Raw genomic sequence first — 12,420 nt, forward strand, 5'->3', positions numbered from 1 at the left:
GGCCTGCAAAATTATATTTTGTGGTGCTAGTTTCGAATTGTGAGAAAAGTGGGATATCAAAGTACTCCATTCGTCCTATAATATAAGGGATTATGAGTTTTTACTTGTAATGTTTAACCACTCGTTTTATTCAAAAAATTTTAAAATTATTATTTATTTTATTTGCGACTTACTTTATTATCTATAGTACTTTAAGCATAACTTTTCGTTTTTTTATATTTGCAAAAAAAAATTAAATAAGACAAGTGGTCAAACGTTACAAGCAAAAACTCAAAATTCCTTATATTGTGGGCCGGAGTAATACTGTCATCTAGCAGCCCCATCATTTGGAATAAGCCAAACGACATTTTAACGAATAAAACATGATTTATAAATAAACTTATATATATATATATATATATATATATGTTCTTAACAATTTAAAAGCAATGGCTGAAAAATAAACTTAGATGAAAAAACCTCAAACCAATTATAAATTCAAGGTTGAAAATTTGAATTTTAGCTACTAAGTATAAGTATAAGCGAAAAAATAAGACTATGATGACTGATGAGGATAGGATCGATTTTTCTTTATGTTAGATCTTGAATTTTTTTTACATGGGTAAATTATGTATTTTGGAAAATATATAGTTATGTTGTGAACTTCTTTGATGTCATGAAAAATATCTTTTTTTAGAAACTCTCAACGGTTGGGGGTACATACTAAGATAGATTTCTACTATCGGAAAAAATACATTCTTATCAACACAAAGGGTCATTAAGTAGGATCTTTGCATGAATGCTTACTAAGTAAGCAAGTTCTACATTTTGGTTGCGTATATGGTTGATATGAAGTTACATAAAAGTGCAATGTGAAAACCCTGGATGAAATAATTATATAACATATCCTATGTAAGTCATTTTCACTCATTAATTATATTATCCTTGTGAGTCTATTTTCTACACATTCACTTTTTTTTCTTCCATTTCTCATAAAAATATCAACACACTATTTACCATTAGCACTAGGCGACTTTGTTCCTCTTGCTACTTCTCTTATAAGGAGAGATAGGGGATATTTACATGATTAAATGTGCTTGTTAATATGTCATCGTATGAAATAGTTGCGACATTTTTTGTTTTGCTTGCAGTGATAGACTTGGGGCATTACTTCTCTGTTGCATACTTTTCACAAACAATAGGAACATTTCAAACTTTTAGAGAAAGTATCTCATGTTTTTTAGAGCATCAAATTGTTCATTGTGTCAAATTTATATATTACTCGAATACACAAGCCAAAACAATTGGTTTTATGTACATGGCTAGAAAATTATACTCCATCCATTTCCAAATAACTGACAATTGGCACTATTCATTTTAAACCGTGACCATTCGTCTTTCTCATTTAAAAAGTATAACTGAAAAAGCAGAGGAACAATAATCGGCAGGAATGCAAGTACAAAAATAAAAGATTATAGAACACAGTAAATACAAAAAATGATAGTTTGATTAGACCGCGAGAAAAACACAACAATCGGATAAGAGACGTAAGCTCAAAGGAAATTTTTCAACAAGTTTGAGTTCTTACTAATTTTTCTTCAAAATTTCTTTAGGATTATCTATTTTATAGGAATTTCAAAGAAAATGATGGGCTTCCTAGGAATTATTTTCCAATCCTCTATAAAGTGCCCTGTACTAAAGTGATCGAACTCCACAAGAATTATTCAATGAAAACCAATCTTCATCTTCAATTCAGTAGACGACCAAAGTTCCAAATTGGACCAGCTTGATGGCTCCACCACCCACTATAAAACGCCATATTCGTTGGGCAAGAAGTTTGTCCATTTGACGATCAACCACACGGACCCACCCTTGATGCAGAAACAAGCAAAGCTTTGCTCATCTTGGCCGTTCCAGGCCAAAATTGCTTTCTGTTTGCCACCCAACTTCCTTTGGGTTAAGCAAGACTAGGTTGGATTAGATCTGACTTTTAAACATAATCCTCATATCAGCACAAAGGTAATGTTGGTTCTTGGATCTCCTTAATTAATCACCTGCAAAGCTAGTTTTTTTTTCTTTTTATAGCAAGAAAGAGAGGCCTAATCATGGTAGTGGGTTTCACTATCTGCATGTAGGTGCAAGCAACAGTAGAGCTGGCTAGCATTTTTTTCCTTGTTTGTTATGTCTAATAGTTTAAGCCAAAATGGTTTTGGCTATTATAAACCATCAAAAATAATAATTATAAACTTCGCTAGGCGTCCACATGTACAACTAGAATTATTTTTGTATTGGTCCATGTGTGTCAACGATTTGTAAGAGAAAAGATATAATGACTTTTAATTAGTTTTGTTTTTGTCACAAAGAACCTCTCGATCCATCATGTATTTTGTCTTGTCTCCTTAATGTAAGAAGAAATTCAACATGCCACAAGCCTGAAATCGACGTAGAATTGCTAATGCATATGCCATAGGAGTATAGGACTAATAGATTAAAGAAAATCTACTGATATTAATTGGGCAACATATTTTTAGATAATATAGGTAGCAATTACAAGTTTCAAACTGCAGATCCTTAACCGGTTTTCCTACTCTGGTCGCATGGATATAGTGTACTGCTCCCTCCGTCCCATAATATAAGGGATTTTGACTTTTTACTTGCACTGTTTAACCACTCATCTTATTCAAAAAATTTGTGCAAATATAAAAAACGAAAAGTTGTGTTCAAAGTACTTTGGATAATAAATTAAGTCACAAATAAAATAAATAATAATTTCAATTTTTTTTGAATAAGATGAATGGTCAAACAGTGCAATCAAAAAGTCAAAATCACTTATATTATGGGACAGAGGGAGTACTAGATTTGTACTACTTCAGATTTCCTAGGCTGAGTTTAGTTCTTTCCAAAGTTGAAAGTTTGGGTTGAAATTGGTACGATGTGACTGAAAAGTTATGTGTGTATGACAGGTTGACGTGATGGAAAAAGTTGAAAGTTTGGATCCAAAGTTTGATTGTTTGGTAGCTAGCCAGTCAGCCTGACACGGTTTTGTTGAGTCCTCAATCTTCATGCATTCCATTCATGGTCAATAGGAGTAGGAGGTTTACAGATGCAGCCAATCTCTGCATGTATCTTTCTAGCGGTTTCACCATGATTTGATAGCCGAACGATTAATGGCGAAAACTGATAAAATTCAAACGGAATGTATCAAATATTTGGATTTTTTAATACATGAAAATTTATCAAGTGGTTCTTAAATATAGATTGGCTCGATAAGATCAACCATGACAGTCAAGCAGTTTTTGTTGTATTATGAAATCCTATTCATCTCTCATGCTTTCAAATCTATATGATTAGTTCCCTAGCAAAACAAATAGATCCGTCCTAAAAAGGAATTATGCCCATTTAATTTGAAAATGATTCTGCATGAGTTCTGTAAAGAATTTTGTATCGACCAATTCAATAATTTGAAGAACAGAGTCACAAAGAATTTTCCTGTATTCTACTCTGGGCCTTGCATGCATCACAGTGTTAGAAATGGCTTTAAGCTTTTGCATCCTGGGCCTCCAAAATTAGTTGGTTTAAAAGCAAACCCACGTACCTAATTAAAATTGGGCCGCCCTTGTTCACACTGCACACTTCATGCTGCCGACTACAATTAGGTTTTGTTTAAGAGAACATTGACTAATTATATTTGTGATTATCAAGAAAAGATGTACTGCACTATGCACATGGGTCACATTCAAACCTGATCTTCCATTTAAGATTGAGAAGTGAAGTGATTAGTTCCTCTTGAATTGCATGATCACCTCAACTACAACTAGGAACTTTTAGTTTGAGAGGTAGTACAAATTAGAAACCTAAACGGCTAGAATCCACCCCTTTTGCAAGGGGCTAGATTCCACTTAGCTCCACACATCGCATTAACAAACATTAATTCACATGAAAAGCAACTCCATCGGCTCAACTAATCTGTTCTTTCCGTTCCATTACATATGAACTAATAGTGATCAAGGCTAAAAAGCAGGCTATATTTTTATCTTACATTAATTTGTTTGTAGTAGGTATCATGCGAAGCAAAACTATAGTATACATATGCTCATGGGACGCTAGGAATTGCACATTGACCTAAAAAATATTTTAAGCCTGAATCTCTATTGAGATCTTGTCATTGATTATTTGGGGCCATTTGGTTGAAACACAGCACAACTTTGTCAAGAAAGGCAATTCATAAAAGCAAAAGTAAACAAGTGAACTGGCGCGTCATCATCCACAAATCTCTGTTTTAACTTTTAATTAGTACGTAACTAACAAAAACCAAAGAAATTATTACATTAGGACATGTACAGACAGAGGAATAGTACAAGAGATGTGAGACTTTCAGAAAGTACAGGAAATGTGTTGCAAATAAAAGATCTCAGTGCCATTGCAGGGTGTTTGTCCTCTGTATTTTTATGCATTCCTTTCCCTCTCTAAATAATCTCTCTGTGTGTGAGCCAGTCATAATGGTGCACATTGCACTTTTCACTGGTGTCATATCGTTTCATGCATCTTGCACTGATTTTATGTATGCAAAGTTGATGTTTTTGCATCATTGCATGAGCTCCTTTTGCATGCTGATGCTTGTTGTATAAGCAGATCACTACAGAAGCTTTATATCCTCTTCCTGGATGTAGCCCACTTCTTCATTTGCATCATGTTCTAATCTTCAGCACCTCCATTTTTGCTTTTGTTTTTCTTGAAGAAACCATAGCACCCAATTCTCTTTCTGCACAAAACAAAAGAATGGGTTTGTTAGATCATTTTCTGAATTAGATATGTTCTAGTAGTCCCTAGTGGGAAGATGATGATTAGAATTGCTATTGCTGAATTAATAGCACAATAGGTCATCAAAAGGACATAAAGCATTTGTGCAATGATTAGGATTCAGGTGACAAGAAGCCGGCCTTAATTAAGCTTTTGGAAAAGGAAACAAAACCACTTGGGAGAAGAAAAAAAGAAATAAAAGGAAAGTAGCCAACATGAAGAAAGATCCTACAAATAATTTGTCTGATCATAAATTGGATGTATGAATGATTGGAGTCCATGTGGCATCCAACTGTGGCCAAATCTATTCAAATGACCCTACAAATATGTCATACTAGTCTGAAATAATCTATCTGATGACCTATTTTTAAGGATAACTAGTGCAACCCACAATATTGATTACTAATGTGATGCTAAAAACCAAAAATTACAAACAACAAGTTGAACATATATACTCCTTAAACAAGCGCAACCATTGACAAACAACGGCCACATATAGAATTTTCTGAAACTGAGAAACCAAACATTGTCTGAAACTCATCACAAATTCAGAAGCCAAACTAGGAGTGAACAAAAGACTATGTCAAGTCATGCCCCATTTGCCAAGAAGACTTTATAGGTAGAATAGATTGACTGCTAATTAAGTTAGATTGTGATGAAACAAGATGGACTTGAAGCTATGACTCTCACTAGCCGTGTTGACCAATCTGCCTCCAAACTTGATGGCTTCACACTAACTTCCTCAACGGGGCAGTGTAAATTGTTGGGTTGTTTTTAGCAGCCTAAGCTGAACAATTTTTTCACACTTGACGTATTTGCTGACAGAGCTATACTTTGATCCAGTCTATTACCATCTCCAGACTTTGAATTTTGTATGTGGTTATGTGTGAGCTCTTGACCTCAGATTTTTGGAATTTTTCAAAAAGTTGTCTTCTAGAACTACTTATTTGTCTCATTCATCTGTTGGAAAAAAGGGTTCTTGGGATGGAACTGCTAGCTGGCAGGAAAACGTTTAATGGCAGAAAATCTTCAGCATATGGTGGAAATACATTCATATTATTATTGTTGTTTTTCATTTAATGTTGAATTCACCTTTCTTATTTGTGAGGGAAAACTCTATAAAAATGGAGATTAAAGTGTACTGACTGCTATGTGCGAGCTATTGACAAACAGTAGGATTTTCAAAAAGGTTAACTTCTAGAACAACTGTTTTCTCCTTCATTTTTGGGGAAAACAAGTTTTCTCAGGATACAAAACTACTAATTGGCTGGAAAAAAATAACGGTGGAAAATCTTCAGCACATAATAGAAATAATTCCTATATTATTTATTGTTTAGTATCAAAATAACTTTTCTTATTTGTGAGGGAAAACTCTACAAAAATGGAGATTAAAGTGTGGTCATTGTTTCTTAATTTTCAATATTTTAAATTGCGATTCTGATCTCAAGCGATTCACAAAGAACCCAACACAATCTAACAGAATCAAGAAGAGCATAATTTTTTCCCCAAACTACAACTAAATAAGTTCCATCAACCTAAGTTAGCAAACTCTGTTCTCCAACTTTTTTAAAAACAAACAGATTTTGAAATAAGACACCATTCCTAAAACCCAACCAAACTCCCATTCGAGAATAATAAAAAAGAGATATGCAAAAAAAAAGATCCAATGAAACTAAACTTTACATCTAGAAACTGAAATAATGCACAATTAGCAAGTCTAAAATAATTTACCTGCTCCTGCTCCTGGTTGTTTGAGCCTTCGGGTTGCCGCCGCCATGGCCATTTCCGATGCTGCTGCTGCTGCTGCTTCCATGGCTGCCGCTGCTAGTGCTGTTGGTGCTGTTGGTGCTGCTCGTCCTGCTGCTGGTGCCGGCCTCGCTGAACTCGCCGCCCTTGCTCCACCACTCCTCCTCCTGCAGCTGCGCCTCCTGCTTCTTCTTCTTCTTCCCCTTTGTCTTGTTCTTCTTGCCGCCGGCGGCGGCGGCGGCGGGCGGCTTGGGCGACACCTTCTTCTTCCCGCCGCCGCCGCCGCCGACGGAGAGCGGGAGGAAGAGCTTGATGAGCAGGCCGGTGTCGAGGCTCACGCTGCGGTCCATGCTCCGGCTCCGCGTCCGCCCTATCGTCCTCTGCTTCCTCGCCGTCTTGGCGGTGGTGGATTTCCCCTGCTTCTTGCTGGCTTCCTCGCCCATGGCGCCCGCCGCCGCCGCGGTGATCGTGGCTTCGGCGGTGGGAGGTGGTGGGGTGGGGGGAGGAGGAGGGAGAGGATGCGGCGGCGGAGGAGGAGGGGACTCGACGATGTCGCGGAGGGAGAGCTCGTAGCAGGACTCGGGGAGGCCGCGGACGAGGTCGAGCATCTCGCGTCGGTACCCGGCGATCGCCTGCGCCCTCGACGGCGAGCTCCCCGCCGACGCCGGGTAGAGCCGCTGGAGCTGCTGCTGCTGCTGCTGCCCCCAGAACTCCGGCGACGGCGTGCCGGACTCCGGCGAGCCGACCCGCGACGCCTGCAGCCACCGCGACTCCTCCTCCCCTTCCCTCGCCGCCATCGGGTTCCCCAGCGGGCTCCGCATCCTAACCCTCTCGAACTCCCCTCCTCCCCCACCCACCGCCGACGCCGACGACCCCTGGAAGCTGAACTCCAGCCGCCGCTGCCCCGACGGCGGCATCGGCATCATCCCGACGCCGAGAGAGAGAAAGGTTGGAAGAGAGATGGAGAGGGAGAGGAAGGTGTAATAATGGCGATGTGGAGGAGGAGGCGAGGAGGCGGAGGGGGAGAAGAAGAGGAGAGAAGAGGAGAGGAGGGAAAGCGATGGCGGGTGGGTGCAAGCAAGCAAGGTCGTTGGTGAGAGATTTAAAAGCGGGATTTAAATTTGGAGGGAGTACATTACATACAAAGCTTTAAATAATAATAATTAAATTATAAACAAACTACACTGTACTTTGTGTATATACGGCGTGGCGCCGAACTGTACATCACAGCAAAGCTGCTGTACATCTCCGTCAGGTCCATACCGTGGATTCGTGGAGCCATTGGGTCGGAATCCTCTACCATAATATCATTATCGTTACGTGATCTTAACTTTATATTATCCCGCACGACAGTGTTTATAACAGTAGTGTCATAACGGTAGATAATGTGAACCCGATGGACTAATGGTAGTATCTTCACCTCCCGCACATAAAACGAAGGGATCTATTATGGTATTACTAATTAAGCATTAGTTAAAATAAACTTTAAAAATAGATTAATATGTTTTGTTAAAACAACTTTCCTATGTAATTTTTTTTAAAAAAACTATTGTTTAGTATGTTTGGAAAACGTGCGCGTGAAAAACGAAGGGGTATAGGTTGGGAGTTGTGAGTGACAAACTCAGCCTAAAATCTTCATAAACCCGAGACAATGGTTACTGTTCACACCTCTCGTATTAATATGTGAGATGTGTGCAGTGGTGAAATGGTGATGTGTTCGCTACCATGTGTGATCACGTCTGAGTCGGATGACGCATAATTCGTGATATATTAAAATTTTGTTATTATGTTAATAGATGGCGGTGTAAGTGATTGGTAATTAATGCGAGTGATTAAAATAAACCAAGGGTACATGACATGAGTGTTGAAATGTTTGCTAGCTTGATTGTTGCAATGGCGTTTAATCAGTGTTGTAGGATCGACGGGGGTGAATGGTTGGTATACCCAAAAACCGAAAACTTTTAGCGGAAATAAAAGTTACTCTCGAAATCGACGGAAGTCGGTCTGACCGAGATTGATCTGCCGGTCTGACCGAAGCGTAGCCGCCGGTCTGACTGGTGTTGATCTTCCGGTTGGACCGTCCTAGAATCCCTGCCGCGCCTGTTGTCGCCCCCAGTCTGACCGAAGGTCACCCGCCGGTCTGACCGCCGCCTTGCCGCCGGTCTGACCGCCGGTGTGTCGCCGGTTAGACCGCCGAAACCCGGTGAAACATAAATCGAAGAATTCTAAAAGTAGATGATGACTTTATTGATTCTCTTTGTATTTACGAAGTGCATAAACAACACTCCTTACAGAAATTTCGACTAAACTCGAAACCCTAACTCAAAACTCAACTCAATTGCTTTCAAAAGCGATACCGGGAAGCCTCACGCTCCCCCTCTATTTATACCCGAGGCAGGCAGGAACCAAACTCATACTAGGAGTCCTAAACACCTTAGGAAACCCTCTAGTACAAGAAAGAAACTTTACATAACCAATCGTACCAAATTTGGACTCCTTCCAAATTCGACTCCGCATCCCATACACACACAATACCTCCATCATATGCCATATGGAATCTCCATCAACCACGTGCATCAACTCTAGCCTAAGTATCCCACATAATCTCTGACCACCACGGACGTCGTCTTATCCCCAAGCCGACTCCCGGTCCATCACTACAAATACTCTCCCGAGACATCGAGTCACCTACACATGAAATAAACAAAGAAACCATATTCCGAGACCAAGCTATCTCCAACTTGACTCATTAGTAGCAAACAACAGTATTACATACGTATAGTATCCATCTAGAAGCCATAATCATGAAATAATCACGGATATCCAAACAAACAACCCGAAAGCGAAACCGACACAGTGTCGGCCGGTCAGACCGCGGGCTGGCCGGTCCAACCGCTCGATTACCGCCGGTCTGACCGGCATACACAGCCCAGTCTGACCGGTCACAAGAAATAATGAATCCTGCGATCACCTGTGAATCCAATCATCTCCAAAACCACTTCGTGAATAAATTCCAAATAACAAAACCAATAATATCCAATGCCCAATTGTTCATCACAGAATAATAATAAAAAAACACCTTTGATTTTACAAGTGTGAGTGCTTTACTTTGTTGTAACGGGAATGCTAAAAAATAGGATCATGTTTCTCCTAACCCCTCAAGCTGGGGTCTGGGGAGGCGTGTGCTACCGCCGGTAGGTCCGGCCAATGAGCCACCAGGCACCATTGGTGCAGCCTCCTACTTATCCTCATCTTTACCTCAACTCAACTTCGGTTGCCATGGGCCACCTCCTTTGTGTTCTCTCACGTCGCTAGTAGTGGTTTGTGTGTGCCCACACGAGACACGACCATAGGTCTACCAGGTGTACCACTGCCTCCATCATTGTACGATAATACCACATACCCCGCGTTGATGTTACATGGTTGTCCGATAAGTAAGATCTATATGGTGGAACTACCTAAACCTTCACAAACTCAAGACAGTGGCCACGGTTCACACATCACAAAAATATGTGAGATATGTGCGGTGGTGAACCGGTAACGTGTTCGTTACCACATGTTAAAACGTCTGAGTCGGACGATGTGTGTTTTATATAGAACTCATAATAAGAAATTTTCTTATTATATATGTATTCTACATGTCAGTTGTACGGTTCTTTTTTCATTTGCCACGTGTTAATGTAATTCTATGAACTAGTTAGTACGTGGCAAATAGATGGCGGTTTTGGTGATTGATAATTAATGCGAGTGATTAAGAAAACCTAAGGGTACACTTGGATTTATTGAGTGTTGAAATGTTTGCTTGCTTGTTGGTGGTTAATCAGTGTGAGTGCTTTACTTAGTTTTAAACGTGATAGTATAAAATTGTGCCATTTTCATGACAGAGGAACTGTTCCTATCCATTATATTTCGTGCAGCCCCTAATTGTTGTGATACTTTAGTTCATTCTGAAATGTGATACCCATGCTATATAAATATGGCATTTTCATGACGCTGAAACTGTACGGATCGATCGATTGTGTTCAGCCCCTAATTGACACAGCATGCAATTAACAGCTCGATGAAAGCGATTCAGTGTTTATAATTTGCAGTATAGTTCAGTAGCCATCCAGATGTCTGGCACGTGCTTAGACCGATGGAGAAAAAACTGACATGATGGTTGCTACATGTCTTGAGCTGTTACATCTCACAACCACTAAATAATCCGTGGTTAATCAAAATACTACTGCTGCCTTTGTTCCATAATATATATCACTGTCAAACATGACACGATGTCTAAAACTACCTTTTAACTTTTAGTTTCTTACACACACTATAAGATGTAGCAACAAAAATCATAACGATAGAAAAAGTAAATTCAAATATCAATTAAACAATATTATTTCTTAAAAAATAAAATTTAATTTGTATTAGACTAATTTTCAGTCGAATATTTAATGAGTTAAATCTTTATAAATCTGTGACAGAGAGAGTAGCACTCGTACCTATCTCAGGTTAAGCAAGACATCAACTAAATTATTATAATCTGTAACTTGTAGTATTAGATCTCTCTTAAGTTTATAGAATATAATCTCAAGGATTACGAGACTAATATTTTGGATGATTAGAATAGAATTTTAGTGGCACAGTAATCAGTCAATTTTCTTGTTCCTTTTTGTCTGTCACTGCATGCACAAATTGCACATATAAATGAACAGTATGAGAGAGATAGGAGACTTTGCAGGGGGGTCAGGAAGTCATGGGTTTCTAGATGTTGGTGATAATTTGCAGGTGGTTGAGGAGCCACTGGGGACTCTAGAATGAAATGACTTTTGAAAAACGGGTACAAATATTTTCCCGTGGGGGACGACAAGGCTTCTCTTTCGATGGGATTCTACCTTTTCTTTGGTTTCAATTCACAGCGATTGTAGTGCTTTTTTTTATGTAAAAGAGGAAAGAAAGGTTTTATTATTTATGCGGACGAGATGTCTTTATATGTTTTCTCACTGACTAGCGGACCGATGCAAATCTATGTTGAATTTTTAGGTCAATGTTTTCGTTTTCGAAGGATCGATGTTGGGTGAATTATAAGATTTTTTATAAAGAATTATGTCGGTAAAGCTGTTGATGCATGCTTGGAGTAGAACTTGTTAATCAGCTGTCTGATTGTAATTTGCATTCCTCAGCTCCTTTTCTTAGTTTTGTCTTCTCAACACTCAATTCACCATCTAGAACAATCATGCGCACGCATGGTTGCGGTACATTAATATAAGTTGAAAATTAATACTAGTTCAATTTTGTTCAGAAAAAAAGGATAGAAGAAATGTTGCTTCAATTACTATGACGATATCAATCTGCCACAGAAGACAGAATCTACACGTCGTTTTCAGATATGGTTAAACTATTCCACAGCACAAAACTTTGAAATATTCAGATACAAGTACAATTAAAACAACTGAATATATATATCTTGAGTGTCTCATTTTCAATGAACAAATCGTCAGATATTCATTATTAGATACAGATACAGGTCTTCAGAAGATATCAAAAGCGAAATATTATATTATGGTCGATCGACCAGTCTGGGGCTATTGTTTAATTTACTTTCGTTAGTGTGCATGCATTAACATAATTTGTGCTCAATATAATTAGCTTGCCATCACGATATATATATGGACTCGATCGATCGAGCTGTGACGTGGCATTCAGTTTGTGTGTGAATATAATTAATTGTTTCTCCTATCCGTCATGATAGATATACTCCTAATTAATAGGTACTTGATGAAGTATATACCATGATTAATCAATTTTGACTTTGTGTGTGAATACAATTATTTCCAGACGTTTGCCGTGATGGTTCTGTGTTAGTAGTACCTTGTGATGGTAAGGTGCAATTAAACGTAAGGCTGATTATGT

The 12,420-nt window shown here is 38.8% G+C and overlaps 1 protein-coding gene across 1 annotated transcript; it reads right to left on the bottom strand.

Moving 5' to 3' along the window:
* Window positions 1–4,205: 4,205 nt before the first annotated feature.
* Window positions 4,206–7,586, bottom strand: LOC127754125 (uncharacterized). The gene is made up of 2 exons (XM_052279591.1): window positions 6,511–7,586; window positions 4,206–4,741 (listed from the first exon to the last, which is right to left on the bottom strand). Exons 1-2 carry the CDS (start codon window positions 7,449–7,451, stop codon window positions 4,675–4,677), a joined length of 1,008 nt encoding a protein of 335 aa, XP_052135551.1. The 5' UTR covers window positions 7,452–7,586; the 3' UTR covers window positions 4,206–4,674.
* Between the last annotated feature and the right edge of the window lie 4,834 nt (window positions 7,587–12,420).

The sequence above is a fragment of the Oryza glaberrima genome, chromosome 11 (genome assembly GCF_000147395.1).
Source record: "Oryza glaberrima chromosome 11, OglaRS2, whole genome shotgun sequence".
Taxonomy (NCBI): domain Eukaryota; kingdom Viridiplantae; phylum Streptophyta; class Magnoliopsida; order Poales; family Poaceae; genus Oryza; species Oryza glaberrima.